Source organism: Haliaeetus albicilla, chromosome 19 (assembly GCF_947461875.1).
Source record: "Haliaeetus albicilla chromosome 19, bHalAlb1.1, whole genome shotgun sequence".
Lineage (NCBI taxonomy): Eukaryota > Metazoa > Chordata > Aves > Accipitriformes > Accipitridae > Haliaeetus > Haliaeetus albicilla.
In genome coordinates, this window is record NC_091501.1 from 17,440,496 (window position 1) to 17,455,572 (window position 15,077).

Sequence of the window (15,077 nt, forward strand, 5' to 3'; positions counted from 1 at the left end):
GTTTGTGGCTCACAGGTCCCCTTACCTCAGCACATCCTCAAGCCCCTGAAGCCCTGGCTAAAAGCTATTGCTCTTAAGCTATCAGCACACCCACTGCTGATCTCAGGGGTCTGCATGAGCTGTGTCTTGACAGGTAGCTGCTGTTCAGAGCTGTGAGGTACCTCTGATGGATGAGCGTTAGCAGAGAGGGACCAGTGATCCAGGTGCTTTTCACAGAGACAAATCAACTACCAGGTGGTGTCACCTAGCAGCCAAAGGCACAGCTCCTTGAGCCTCACTTTTCCACTTCAACTGCCCTCCAGGGACACAAAGGCTGAGGCCAGCCTCAGAGGTCATGCAGGTACTCCGAGCATCTTCCAAAAAGGGTTGGAAAAGAAGCAGATGCTGTCCATTGCCTCAAGAAAGGCAAATAAGATAGGAATGGGATGCTTAGGAAGGCTTCAGGCTCTGCCTGTGTCCAAAGGCAGGATTCCCCATGGCATGAGCAGTGCCCTATCAAATCCGCTTCATGTCTTCCAGGTCTTCCATAACTGCAGCTGTCTTGAAGCCAGCAGTTCATGGACAGGAAATAACTCTGCCACCTTGGGACAATGTCCAAAAAGTGAAGATTGTTCAAGGAGGTTTGTTTACTATACAGTAATACAAGTCATGAGCGGCTTTTGTTACGCTTTGGGAGGCACCCCAGCATACATGATTATGTTTAGGTAAGTAAAACTAACTCTGTACCAAAGGTTGAGGCTTCCCAATGAGGGGATCAAAATTATGTTTAGGTTCCTCTCTTTCCCTTAGGAAAAAAAACCTCTCTTGCAGTATAACATGCTTTCTTTAATGAGTTTTGTTATTTGTTTGTAGCTGTTAGCATCAAACCTTACCTTGCTGCTGTCTGTAAGTTGGTTCTAGTACATTGCTGCCAACTACTGCAAAATGGTTTCTCTTATGCCTGTCATACGCCCAGGTTTTCCAGAACACATCCTCTTTCTCTGCTTGGATATTCTGGCTGTATGGATTCTGAAAATGCCATGCATTTGTCAGGATTTCTGGATGTGGGGTTGCCCTAACAGACTGTGCTTATCAGATATCTGGAAATTCAGGACATCTGAGGGCTCTGTCTGAGGCTCCTACGCTCATGTCTGTTGAGGTACACAGGTGCAGGTGTACCAGGATGTGATTTGGAACCACGTACACAAATTAGCACATACTTTTCAGTAATCTGAAGAGAAAGCTCACTCAGTAGAAAAATGCATTAATGGTAAATTTAATGGTAGTCCTAAGGGCATCATATCATCCTAAATGAGCATGGAAAACAGAATGCGAACTCCCCTCCCTTCCTCATCTCTGTGAGACGTCTTTCTGAGCGTTGACTATGTTAATATTTGTAAGGAGATGGCAGAGGCTGGATATATAATGGATTCAAGATCAGTGCCCATTTCTGATGCTAGTAGTGTGGTTCCCCATGAAACAGATGGGCATATTGCCAGACAGCTTTGTGTAGTTCAAGAAGTGGTGTTATACAGAGGAATGTCATTCAAGAACAGAAAGATGCCTTACTAATGCAGCTACTTGCAACATTTTTGTCTTAGGACAATATGATATTTCCCATCAAGTGAGTAAGGTATATCCCATCAAGTGAGGAAAATGTATGCCAGGGAGTTAAGGGAGTTAGAGAGCCCATTTCAATAAAATTAGAATGGACCGTGATCATGACTTTAAAATTTCACTTCTTTAATTGTCCTTAGTGAATGGACTTCCCAGGAGCTATGTGATGGAAAACAATAGATTAATTCACCTTCTTTATACCACTTAACATGTTTTCAGCAGATGTAGGAAGGACTGTTCTTCCAAAGCGTGGCTTTCTGTCATTAGGAATATTAAATTTACGGTAATTAACAGCAGTTTAATAGGCATGTCTAAGCACTAGATAGGCAGATACTTCATACTTATCTGTCTGTCTTTCAGATGCGTTCAGCCAGAGTTGAAATCTCTTGCAGTTGGTCTATACACACTGGTTATGAGAACGCTAGGTAAGAGAAATCATTCTGACTGAGGTGCTTGCTCATTTGGCTTTAAATGACACCAATGCAACTATCATTTGTAAACCAGATGTATCCTTGAAATAGCTGTTAGATCCTGGGCTGTTCCTGAAGATCCTGCTTTTTTCTGAAGGTCCAGTATTCAATCAAGAGTTTATTGGGACACCAGCTAACACAAGTCTGAAAATCTTTGACCTGCTGATTAAATACTGTTGCATTTTGGGAGCCTGGTGTTCCAAAATGGGAAGATTTTCTAAGAAAAATTGAAGTATTATCTTGAGTTTCTAAACAACACTTCAAGCTTTCAAACTTATGATTCAACCAATGCCTTATTGAGATAGAATGCTGCAAAATCAAATAGACATGTTCTAGTAGGACTTCATTCAACACTAATACAACTCTGCTCATAGTAGAGTGTTTTCTTCATGTTGAAAATTCACTTTCCTTGTAGACAGCTTAGATTTCAAGTCCCTTTAAACATGCTGCAATGCTCTTTTCCCCTCCCTTTTTGTTTGAGAGTTACTAATGAGATGGTTGATTAAGATGCCTAGGCAGGCAAGAAAACACCTCTCTGTTGCCTTTTGATCACTCTGTCAATGGAATAGGAATACCTGCATTTCAGAAATGTAGAGAAATGTGTGTAAAGAGACTAGCCACATGGGTTTGCTATAAATCCTAAAAAATCAACAGCTGCTTAAAAATGTCTACAATCAGAGCTAGGTTAGGTCTGTAGTCTCAGGATTGTGATGGGACATTTTGAGATAGGAAGGTATATCCACACTTTGTCCTCTTCTACTTTTCTCATCACACAATGGAGGGGCAGAATTTCTCTCCCTGCTCTCAGGACAAGCAATGCCAAGGGGATTCCTGGAGCAATTTCAGCCATAGGAAATAAAAAAAGCATTACTAAAAAAGAACTTCCCCCTTTCTATAGGCTTCTGCTTCAGCACATTAAGCCAGCATGCTCCTTCCATTGCAAGAAGGGGTAGAGCCACTGTCACTGATTCAAAAAAGCTGGCATTTCTCTTCAGTGACTCAGAGAGCAAATCTGATGTACTCCTGTCTTCCTCTAAGGAACCTCCAAACTGAGCATTTGTCCCTTCGTACCCTGACTACAGCACTGATGATTCTAATACACAGGCCTTTATAGATAGATTACTGAGTTCAGAATCTCACAGGAGCCCTAGAGTAGAACAGACTAAGACTATACCTGTTTTTTGCAAAATAAATTATTTCCTATATAAGAATGCAGGATGCTCCTGTAGGAACGAAGATAATGTGAAACATGGTCCTGTACATGCTGAAACCTGGATTCCTCTGAAGTTAATACTTGCCTTTACTTTAGCAAGGTTAGGATTTTGTCCCATGTCTGCCATGTTTTGCAGTAAAGTGTAAGCTCATATCTGGGCAAGTCACACTAAGGATTTCAACTGCTTTACCCTCATTCAGGCAGAAGGGACTATCAGCCAGTGTAGATAATTTAGGCTACGCATAGAAGCGGGAACTATGCATCAAGTTGAGTGCTCCAAATGCACAACCAGTCCAGCTCTCCCTTGCAAGAGCTGAGCATGCACTGGAAACCAGTTTGAGAAACCAATGTGCATGACTACAAGCCATCCGACCACATTTCCTGGGGACTGATCATCCCCAGGGCATGGAGAGGGTGTCCCAGCTTAGAGTTACTCTGATAAAGGAAAGGAAAAACTCTCCATAGTCCAACCCACCTATTGCTACTGTTGCAGCATGTAACTTGCCACTAAGAAAATATAAAGGTGATTTCTAAAAAGATGTCTTTTCCTGTGATATCTTGTGACATTTTTTGCTTGTTTCCTTGCAGCTGGAATTCCAGCACCGGTTTATTTTGGTGCACTGATCGACAAGACGTGCTTGAAATGGGGAAGCACAAGCTGTGGGCAGCGAGGGGCTTGCAGGCTGTACGACTCCAATGCATACAGGTAGGCAAATTAGGGCACAAAAAGCCTCACGCATTTCCTCTCTACAGATAGACGTGCTTTGTTCTGTTATGCTGTATTCATGAGGCCACTGATCAAAAATTATGGTTAAATACTCACTCTGGACTCACATTTAGGTAAGTCCATAATTCCTGAAATTGAGGAATCTTAAGATCAAATCTTAAACTCTTAGGGTTTTAGTCATCCTTTATGTTGTGCAAAAATAATTTAATATCAATGGCAGAGATTTCTGGAAATAATTATGTATTTTTAATATGCTATGAGTCAATTTAAAAGACCTAGGATTGTATAATTTACCGTCAAGAGGAAAGTTACCCAAATTTACCTTATTTGCAGGTAGTTTGTTCATACTGGTAAGAATGTTAACTTTGTGCATTGGTGACATTTGAGAGAAAAACAAATGAAAGAAAATCATACTGAGCAGCTAAAGGTATTGGTTAAACACAAACATTATCAGTCTCCGGGAGGAATATTCCAGAGATTTTTCTCAGTTTCACCTAAACCTTGGCCACTTAGATGTGTTTTTTTATTTTTACATATAATAGCCCACCCTGGCAATCTAAATATATTTCTAGCCCTAGAAAGTCTAAGGCCTTAAAGGGATCCAAAAATCTTCAGAAACAAAGGGAAGATGATGGAAGTTTTGCTTTGCAACTGCCTTCATAAGCAGAAAGATTATTATCAATTGTTCAATGGAAGTTTTTGCAAGCAAAAATGTCCAGTTTGTGGTACCATTCACAAAGAATGAATTTCAATGTTTTCCCCTAAGCTTTTTTTTGTATATATGTGATCCTTAAAAACCATTAAAGTGATTTTCTTCAGTGCCTTTGAAATCTTCTATGCTCTATCCCACAGGTATGTCTACTTTGGTTTATCAGCGGTGTTAAGAGGTCCTTCCTACTTGATTGCTATCTTGTTTTTTATATTGGTAAAGAAACACTTTCAAAATAAGAACTCCAGGCCTATAGAGAATGGAGGAAGAGAAGATGCTCCTATGAATAAAGAAGATAATTGCAAGACCAAAGAACGTTTGCCAGGTTCTTGTGATACAGAGAATGAATCATGTATTTAGAAAGCCATTTAGACCAGTGTCACATGAATCAGGACAGCTTCTTTTAGAAACAACTTTCACAATCTTATGAGTAACTAAATAATAAAAAATAACACTGGTCAGAAAGTAAAACTAATAGCAAACCTGTGATCAACAACCAGAAAAACTAACATACAAGTATGGAAGTGCCTTACATGTACCTGGTTACAAATAACAGACAGAACAAGTTACGTGAACTGAACCGAATTCTCAATAAAAGAAAACCTCTCTTGGCATTTCCAATAGAGCCAGTCTGCAATTTTTAAAGGGTCAGAGATGATGGCTGGCAGAACAGCCACATGCCAAAGGCCCGCAAAATGTGATGTTGATCCTGTACACAGATTCATGCAGTAGACTGTCACAGGAATGACAAGCTCAAGGCTAAAAGTAGCTTTCTGATTTCATCAAATTCAATCAGAATTCACAGTAAAGCCAAAGCCTTTAAGCAAAACACTTTCACCTTATCTAAACGAATCATTGTAACAATTTTCCATCGCAAAATTGACAAAATCAGTATTTTTCCAAAAAGCATTTTATCTTAGCTCAGCTGAAAATTTTATGCCTACTTAACATTACAAATAGGTTGCCATAAAGGAAATAATTGTTTTTTAAAATCTCAGCATTGTAGCATTTCATTAAAACCTTTTTTTTTTAGTTAAGTGACTATGAAACATAAGAAATATTCTGAATTTTGTAGTGATGATGTTTTCTAAGCAAAATCCATCCAACATATGCAGGTGGGTTTATTGCTGTGCCATGTACTGTCCAGCAGAGGACACTCAAACAATAACATTACCCCTAGGACTGCTGCAAATACTCTACATATTTGTCGTGTTCAGTCTTTATTGTTCTGGGAGAAGTTCATCATCAGGCAGGCAAAACACTCATCTGTGTTTTCATGCACCTTAAAACTTTCTCAGCTCAAGCCTTTAGCTCATATATTCAAAGCTGCTTTTGTGTATATGTTGGTTTGTGTTTATCACATATGTGCCACTCGGAGATTGACAACTGTTGTTACTTTAAATAAAGACATGTGTAGTTGTGTACCATTTCACAACAGTGATTGAATTCTCCAGTTGATATTTTAAAATAGATGCTCAAGGCTTAGTGGGATATAGTTAATAGACATGTTCGAGCAAAACGCTGAGTTGTTCTGAAATAAGCGTTGTCTGTCATGACAGTCACTTAGCAGTGATTGCAGCAGCTGAAGGGTAAAGACAGGATTTTTTTTTTTTCCCAGATGAAGTGATATTTACTGAAGGCAGAGATTCTCCATCTAGCAAAACTGATATAACTCTTTCTTGGTCTTGTCTTACAATTGCATTTGCAAATGTTTTGACCTATCCAGATACAGCCATAGGAATGACCTGTGGGACCTAAAGGAACGAACCACCTTATTGAACTACTGAACTCAGGAGTGAGTTTTTGCAGGGAAAGCTTAGATTTTTTTTCATTGTTGTTTTTGAGGGGAGAACAATTACTCGGTGGAAAGATGTACATGAATGTGTTTCAGCAATAATCTGTCACTGCAGCCGCAATTTTTACACAATAATTAAGTAAAATTAAATGCCTACATCTACTCTTTTATCCACTGCTGTAAATATACCCATCACAACTTTTGCTTAACTCCTTGGAAAGGCAGGCTGATTTTATTCAGGTGCCTCCCTTTACACACTGAAATTTTGAACATTGGGAGCAATGCCTCTAAACCCAGAGAGGCATAGTTTACAATTCACAAAACTGGAAGTTGTTGCAACAATTTGGGTGGGGTGAGGAGGCACTTGGTTTTCTCTCTGTGGTTTGGGGTTGTTTTTTTTCCTGAATAGGTGGGGTTTCCTGGCAGAGAGTGTAAGAAAAAAGGTTTTATCTTTCACATTCAAAATGCCTTTTCAAATTGCCGATTTGGCCCAAGCCAGGCCAGGTGAGACCCCTGCAGAGATGGCCTCAGCAGCAGTACAGGTAACTGTCAAGCAGACACCTCCCTGTGTTTCCAGAATGAAAGCTTACCAGCAGCATAAGTTTCCTGCAAACATTAAGCTCTGAGTTTCATAAAAGAGCATGAAAAGGGAGCAAAATTATATATAATGCTCTTTCAAAGTAGAACGGATGCAAGCAAAGAAATAGAAAAGCTGAAAGCATTTGCATTATGAGCTCTGGGAGAGCAGGAGCAAATCAAAAATTTGATTAAAAGTTTAAGAAATTATCTTCCCCTGCTAAAAGAAACACAGCAAAGCTGACATGTTATGAACTGCAAAATAAATTTACTGTGTTCAGTGCTGTGCACCATGGGTGAGAGAAAAAAAGTGCAAAAAGAAGAAAAGCCTTTTCCTGTCTTGCTACTTTCTGTGCCTAAAGCAGGCCAGGGAATTATTTTTGTCTTTTCTGATAGTGCACAGGGAAGTAACTATATTGAATCTTTCCCACTTATTAATAAGTACCTGATTTCCAGAATCAGTATAGAAATACTTCTGGAGATAAGCATGCTTGGCTTAACGTGCTTTTGGGTGAATGTCTCCTTTTCAAGACAAAAGCTGAAACACATAAAAGAAGTGGTTTTCCAAGGCTGTGTGTGGTGTCATGAGCTTTATGTCTGAATCAATGCAAAGCATTGATCATTCAGCTTTTATGTAGTATATGCTACCCCATGGACATTATCGTAGTTTTATTCTGGAGCAGGATCTACAGGCAATAAAGTACATCGCAGAAATATGACACAAAACAAAGACAAAAACTTAATCTTGTCAATTTTATTTTGGTGACAGGTTATCTATTGGTGCAAATCCACCCACTGTGAATAACTTCACTTACATGTCCAAGCTGGCATGTGGGCTCATTAGTGCTCAACTGAAACAGTGTTAAAGATTAGCTCTTTTTTTTTAATTTCAGAATTTATAAAAGATTTCTTCACAAAATGGCTGTCTGTCATCCATTTTATCCAATGCAGCATAACATCAGCTCATGACTTTTAGTTTTAAACATATGAATTTTCTTTTCTAATAAAATTTCTAATAAAATTTAAAAAAATACCATTAATTAATGTACCAGTGTGAAATATTCTGGAGTAACGTGAAAACACAAGGGACACTCTACAGGACTGTGCAAGCCCACCCTGAGTGCCCTCTTGGATTAGGGTCACAGACCTGACCAGGGATGGACCACTGATGTGTTCTACTCACTTCAAGGGTAAATGTCTCAATGCAGTCAGATCTCTCAAGTCTTTCAAAAAGTGAATGTCAAATTGTTTGCTACATTCATCCAGAATCTTAGCAGTTACTCATTATTTTTAAAAGATGGTTGCTAGTGGCCAGTAAGAGCACTAGTTAGTTTTCTTAGTGTACCTTCTCGTGCATGCTTTCTGGAATTTCTTACTTCCACACACACTAAGTACCTGCAAGTATTTACTTGCAAAAGCTTCTTAGTCTCCAATTATTCGTACTATTCTATTTTTTTTCTTCTTGAAAACATATTTTGAAGGAGAGTTCAATAGCTGACTCATTTCTGAATCATCATTAATTTCAGCCCACCAGTCTTTTTTTAATCCTCATTTTAATACATGGGACTTAAAGTTGTTTGTTGTTTTCATTGACTTTAGGAATGCATTGAGTTGCTTGAAAAGAAGCATTATGGAGGGTAAGAAATGTTTTTGCCATCCAGGTCTCATAACTGCCCTTATTCCAGCTCTGTTCGACAAATCCTCCAGGGCTATAAGAAATTCAACAGCTAGTTCTTAAGGTCATCCAAACATTAGCAGGACTAGAAGACCTGCCATTGGGTGAGTTGTCATTACCTCTATATTGATGATGCTACTAAACAAGGGATGCACTTTGCTAGCTTATAGTCAATTTGAACTTGCAATAAATGCCAACATTGGCACTCATTGGAAAGCAACAGCAGACAATGCATTGACCAATTAGACTCTTGTTGTTCCCCAAAAGCTTCAAGAGGACTGAAGGTTTCAACAAATGTAAAATTGCAAGACAAAAGTGCCTTAGCAGCAGGTACTCATGGATGGATGGATGGGCAAACATACAAAATCAGAATAAAAACATGTCAAATCAATGTACTACCTAAATTATTTTATCTCCTAAACTGGCTGAATTAATTGGTGAAAACAGTTGTCATAATACAGTGCAGATAGTACATACAGGAAATCTTTGCAAGACAACAGCTTTTAAGTGTTATTCTGAAAATTGAATTAAGAGGGAAAAGAAAAAAGACATGAGAATACAGGGAATAGGATTGGTTACAGTAACCAGACTGAATTGTCTGGTCCAACTTCTGCCATTAACAAAGCAAATCTGCAAATAATCCAGCCCAGTTGATCCAGGCGACCTCTGGGTAGGGTCTGCGTGCAAGGCTAGGATTGTTTGTGTTGATGCAGGAGTCAATCCCTGCACTGTGCAGTTTCAAGTTGAAGAAAGAGAAAATCATGTTAAGGAGTTATTCTCCTACTTGCTGTCACCTCTTTCCAAGTTGCCGCAACTTACTTACCTTCTACAATGACAGCTCAATGACCAGCACTAGCTATTTTTGTTCCTTTCTGTTTCTTCAGTTTTTCTCTTAGGTAGTGTCTTCTGGGATCTACAGAAACAAATGGAAATCATGGTATTTCCATTACAGTTCCCACTAGTATCTTCAGATCTTAGATCAGTCTTCATCGGCGCTATGTAGTTAGAGGAGAATGGAGGAAAACTGAGCTGGAAATAACTATTATATTACACATAAGCAAATGAATGGTCTGACATGAGGAGTGTTCTTTACCTCCCAAAAATTCACTAGATAATCTGTTACCCTCACACATGAATTCAAGGTAGCCATTTTTTGACACACTGAAGTCGAACAGACTACCTTGGCATTTGGGATGTCTACATTCACTTCCTTGCTTTGTTACAGCCTTATTTCTTTGGCCAAGAAATGCAAGCTTGGGAATCATAGATAAAATAGCATTTTCCAAAGCACTTATAAGCCAAACTTCTAAGTCAAAATTCTGTCTTTCAGATTTCTTTATAATGGCATCCCAACGGATGCAAACTCCCAAAAGCTTAACTCACATTCAGTAATGAAACAGGACTGTGTAAGTGCTTTGAAAACTTCCATTTCAATGACTTGGATCACATTAAGCATAGCTGAAAGGAAGTGCTTCAGGAGATATTTCCTATTCTAAAAAGATATAGCCTTAAAAGCTAGAACGTTATGTTCTTCATTAACAGTTATTAAGTTGCTCCTTGGATGAGCTTTCCATGTCTGGAAAGGATATTGTAGCTTATAAGTGTTTTGGAAACATGATTTTATCTGAAGTCCCCACCTTTTCATTTCTTAACCCAAGAGTAATTTTTGCCTGGAGATAACAGCCCTGCCACTGGAAGTTTAACTTTAATTTGTTTAGCTTTGAATGACAGTAGTTTTGAACAAATCTTTGCCTTCCAGCTTTCAGGACAGGGTTTTGGCTTTCAGTCCAAACACTTCCCCAGAAACTGTAGTGGGTTTGTACAGCCTGAGCAGAAGTGTCTTCTTCACCACTGTAAGAGGTGGCAGCTGGATTCAGTAGGTTAAGTTCACTCAGCTGTGATCATACCTTTGACTGCAGTTTAAAAGTCCTCTTTTTTTCTATATTGCTGGATTATAACATCATGATCTAGCCATTTTACTGATCAAAAATCAGGGCATGTATTTGCAGGCTAAAGCCAGTCAGGGATTGGTAAACAGCCATTATCTTCAGAGAGGTTGAACCTGTTTGTGTGCTGGCTCTGAAATGACACTTAAAAAAATTCCTACAAATTATAACTTCAAATGTTTTTGAGATGTCCTGATTTTTTTTAAGAAATGTATTATTCAGTGAGCCCAGTACTAGATTTTTGGAGAATGCTAAGTACTAATGCCTTTAAACTCAAAATTGTTACCTAAATTGCCTAAAATAGGGCACCCCAAAATGGAACTCTCCCTCTAAACTCATTATTGTCTTTTGAATATGCAGATCAACACTTTTAAGTATTGATAGAAAACTTCTTCACACTCTCCTAAAACCATATTTAATCAATTCTTCTCTTCAGTTGCAATTTTATTCATGTGCTGATGTGTTCCTCTTTGCAAAGCAGGTATCCCAATGAGCCATTCTCCAACTGATATAATATTATAATTGGCCATTATAATCTTGTATGAGTCATACCTTCCGCTGGCTATGAAGAGTAGAATTCTATGTAAAAATCTATCTATCTGTTATGCTTGGGAGACTGATTTCTCATCCATGCACCTGCAGCTTTAAAAAAAGTTTGAAGCAATCAATACATAAGACCCATGAGGAGCTCTTAGATATTTCAGGTCACATCATCATTATTATTACTATAACCTGTTATTAATACTGGAGTAATATTTCAGGTTTCCTTGGTCCTGCCAGGTTAAGTCAGGACTCAAGCACAAACTCTATGATTATATACATTGCTAACATATACCGGCCCTTGCTCTAGCCTAAGGAGAGGTCAAGGGTGTCTGGCTTTCAGCAGAGATGGAGCCAGCTCACCTGAAGCTATGCTCTGAAGGCCGTGCAGATATAACCAGCTCAAGCTGTGACTCACAGCTGTGGCAGGGAGGCTGCTGGCCCGAGCAGCCCATGGGATGCAGAGAAGAGGACCAGCACGTTCGGGCAGAGCTGTGCTCTCCCACTGTTCATTATGAATGAACGCTCCCTGTCCGGCCACCTCACAGTGGGACATCAGGCTCCAACCTCCCCGTGTGAGCGAGCCAGGCTAGCAACCCACTTCTGTTATCAGGGAGACACATCCTGAGGGACGCAGTGAGTAGGGCCACCAGCAACTGCCGGGGACAAGCCACGTCTCTCTCCCACACGGTTGCATATGGAGCCTCTGTAGAGAAGCTCAACAGCCATGGCTGAAGGTATATTGAACCACCTAAAAGCAGGGTATTATTGCAGGATGCCTTCTGGTCCCATCTGAAACTGCATTAATACCTCTCCTGTGAAAATGCCATCTGAGCTACAGGAGTGGCAGAACTCAGTAGGTGTATAAGACATCCAAGTCTGAGATCTAGTATAATACTAATTTTAGAGATATGAGCTCATACAAAAAAATCAGTGTTCCATCGATGAGATGATAATAAAATAAATATACGTTCAAATGAGATTAATTCATTCATGTACTATTTTTGCAGATAACAGGAAGAGCATTTGTTCATTTATGCAGCAATATGTCCTACTGAGAAACATGAAATTCCTCCGATGATTTCTTACATGGTGATTTTGGAGGAGAAGAAAATGCTGCATTTTTATATAAATGCCTTATAGTGTAGCATGGATGAGGAGATGAATTATTTAGGTATGACAGTCACTGACTCAGAAGGTCTCTGGTTTAAGATGCGGATCTGTTATAATAATTTTAGAAATACTTGTCAGATTTTTTCCCCTCCATCACGTAAGTCTTACTCTGACCAAATCTTAGGATTCCATAAGAATACTTAGTCTCCACCTGTATTTCCCTTACAACAACTTCTGTATAGCTTCTCTTTTAATTTCATTCCACTGATCTACTGAAATCTGATGGCCTGATGCTGCCTGGTAGTCTTGATCACTCAGGAGTTACTACTATTATTTTTTTTTTTTTTTTTCACTAAATGTGGTAATCACTTTACAGCACCTTTAGAAGACCCAAGGAAAACCACAGCACTTCCATCCCATTGGAAATCAATCCCAGGCTTTCTGCTTCCAGTCCCACACCACAACCACTAGGCTATGTATCAGAGACACCCAAAAAGCAGTCTGCATCCAATGGGTGGGCCAGGCAGGAGCTCTTCCAGCACGGGGCATGGGTCAGCGGCTGCATAGGAAGTTCTTAACCATCAGCTTCAACCTCTTGGGCTTTCCAGTCTTTCTGGGTGGATCCTTTGTTCCACCTACACTGGTGGAAGTCAACCCCTGGCTCAAGCAGCTCATCCCATGGAGAAGGGACAAGTCCCAGGAACTAAACTGGGACCATAAGTAAGTGCAGTGACACCATGGCTGGTCTCAGAGGAGATCTAAATTTGGTCTCACATGCAACACACAGCCTGTCCAAACCCACACAATAACTCCATTGTGCTGCATTTGGTTGTGCCATGGGTGCCATGCCCAGGATTTGTTTGATGCTTAAATGTCCTGACTGCACGAGGGAGAAACTGTGTCCCGACTTTCTTAACCTGAAACTGCAACACTGTGTTTTCAGACCTAAGCTAAGGGGCTGCCATCTCCTGCAGGGTGCTGTTGGTGCATTAGGCAGGACTTGGGCTCAAGAGTCCACCCCGTCCATAACGCAAATCTGGCCAAAGAGAGGGACAAACACCTTAGGACACATATAACATGCTTGCATGTTTCCCATGACCACTCTCCACCCTCCACATCCACGGCCATACACAAACAAATTATTTACCTTCTCTAAAAAGCAGTCTCTGCCCTTACAGACCACTTTAATATTAGTGCAGAGGGGTCCAGTGAAAGAATCTGCTCAGCCTAAAAATTCAGGTGCATTTGTAGCAGGATTTTTTTTTTCTTCTTGGCTGACTTTTTAACTGTGATTAAGTTATGCTTTAGTAGCTCAGAATAAAAATACGAATTAATTAGGAAGTAAGATATATAAGTAGCACCAGAGAAAATAACATGTGATTCAGACCTATATTAACAGTTTCAGCTAGAAAAAACTTTGACTATATTCCAAACTAGAGGTAGGCAAAGTGACAATATATTCCACAGTGAAAAATTGGTAGACTAAATCTAATGTTACTTTTCTACTACATTGTTAAAATATTTGAAATGCTTTAAATTCAGTTTGACAGCCTGAAGTATTTTCTGTTTATTCTGCAACCACTAGTACTCTATTCCCAATTTATTTTTGTGCCAGAATAGACAGGACTTGTTGATAATGGGGACACAAAACCTGTAGGAGGGCTTGGCCTTTGAAGGGTACATGATCCTAATGCGTACGGAAAACTGTGGGTTTAGGGCTGCTGGGGTTTTTTCCTCTTTGATAAACAACTAGAAAATATCATAAAACCAGGTAGTCATAGGTCATTACGTCTGCTTGATTATATATCTAAAAGTAAAGAAATGCCAAATAACTGCACTGTCTTCTGGGGTAAGGCTCTGTCTTCCATAGTTATTCTGACAGAAGGACTTTGTTAATGCCATTAAAGGGCTTTTTGATAGCCTCAAACAAGACTTGGGTAAACATAAGGCTCATGGCCTTAAACCTCCCACAGTATGATAAAAATTCTCTGGTTTGGCTATTTCTTCATTGGTTTCAGTGGAACTACAATGATTTATGGCTCACTGAGTTGTCTGTAATGATCCCTAAACTACCTGGTTTGTCATCTTTATACAAAAGCATGCCTGACTTGGTGTAGTTGCAAATTTGCCTCCAAAATAGCTTTCCTGGTTAACAGTTTCTCTTGCCACCTTAGAATACGGCAGGTTTCTCTTCCTTCCTGGAGGATCTTCCCAGTGATGGAGCTCAGAGGTGTCAGAGCTAGCTCTGAGCATGCTGACACAGATATCACACAGGACAAAGATACCAGTTTTGATCCTAGAATCAAACGAGAGTCCCAGGGGCCTCTCTGCATCTCTGTTTGATGAAACCTTGTCTTTGGAGCAGGAGGAATTAAAAGTGAGAATGTCTTTATTTCTTCTTTGTTGTGAGAGGCAAGGGGATAAAAAACTTTTGGAAAATGCCATTCAGTTAACCACCTATTTCATTTTTATATATTCTGTGCTATTTGCATGTTGAAGAACAAATTATTCCCTTGAAGAAACTTCTACCTGCTGTTCACAGGAGAAAGCTTAGACTTGCACAAGAAACAGTGCATGTTGAAAACATAGGCAAGTGATATAGCCTTGGAGTTGGGAGTATACTGAGCCAGAGGCTCATTTAATACCACCTGTGGCAGTGCTTATACTATTATCGATTTGGGACTGTTATGAAGAATGAAGTTAATTCTTATTTGTTT

The 15,077-nt window shown here is 39.6% G+C and overlaps 1 protein-coding gene and 1 long non-coding RNA gene across 4 annotated transcripts in view; one reads left to right on the forward strand and one right to left on the reverse strand.

Annotated features, from left to right (window-relative positions):
• SLCO1C1 (solute carrier organic anion transporter family member 1C1) overlaps positions 1-6,156 on the forward strand; it is a 58,103-nt gene extending 51,947 nt beyond the window's left edge. For all 3 annotated transcript variants that reach the window (XM_069807855.1, XM_069807860.1, XM_069807859.1), the window contains 4 exons: positions 520-704; positions 1,957-2,021; positions 3,868-3,985; positions 4,859-6,156. In XM_069807855.1, the coding sequence (XP_069663956.1) occupies positions 520-704; positions 1,957-2,021; positions 3,868-3,985; positions 4,859-5,075 (585 nt within the window). In that variant the 3' untranslated portion in view covers positions 5,076-6,156. The remainder of the gene's footprint in view (positions 1-519; positions 705-1,956; positions 2,022-3,867; positions 3,986-4,858) is intronic.
• Positions 6,157-6,891: 735 nt separating this feature from the next.
• On the reverse strand, positions 6,892-11,541 carry LOC138690093 (uncharacterized). Its single transcript, XR_011328897.1, has 2 exons — positions 9,585-11,541; positions 6,892-7,624 (listed from the first exon to the last, which is right to left on the reverse strand). It is a non-coding gene; the product is annotated as an uncharacterized lncRNA (long non-coding RNA).
• Positions 11,542-15,077: the final 3,536 nt, after the last annotated feature.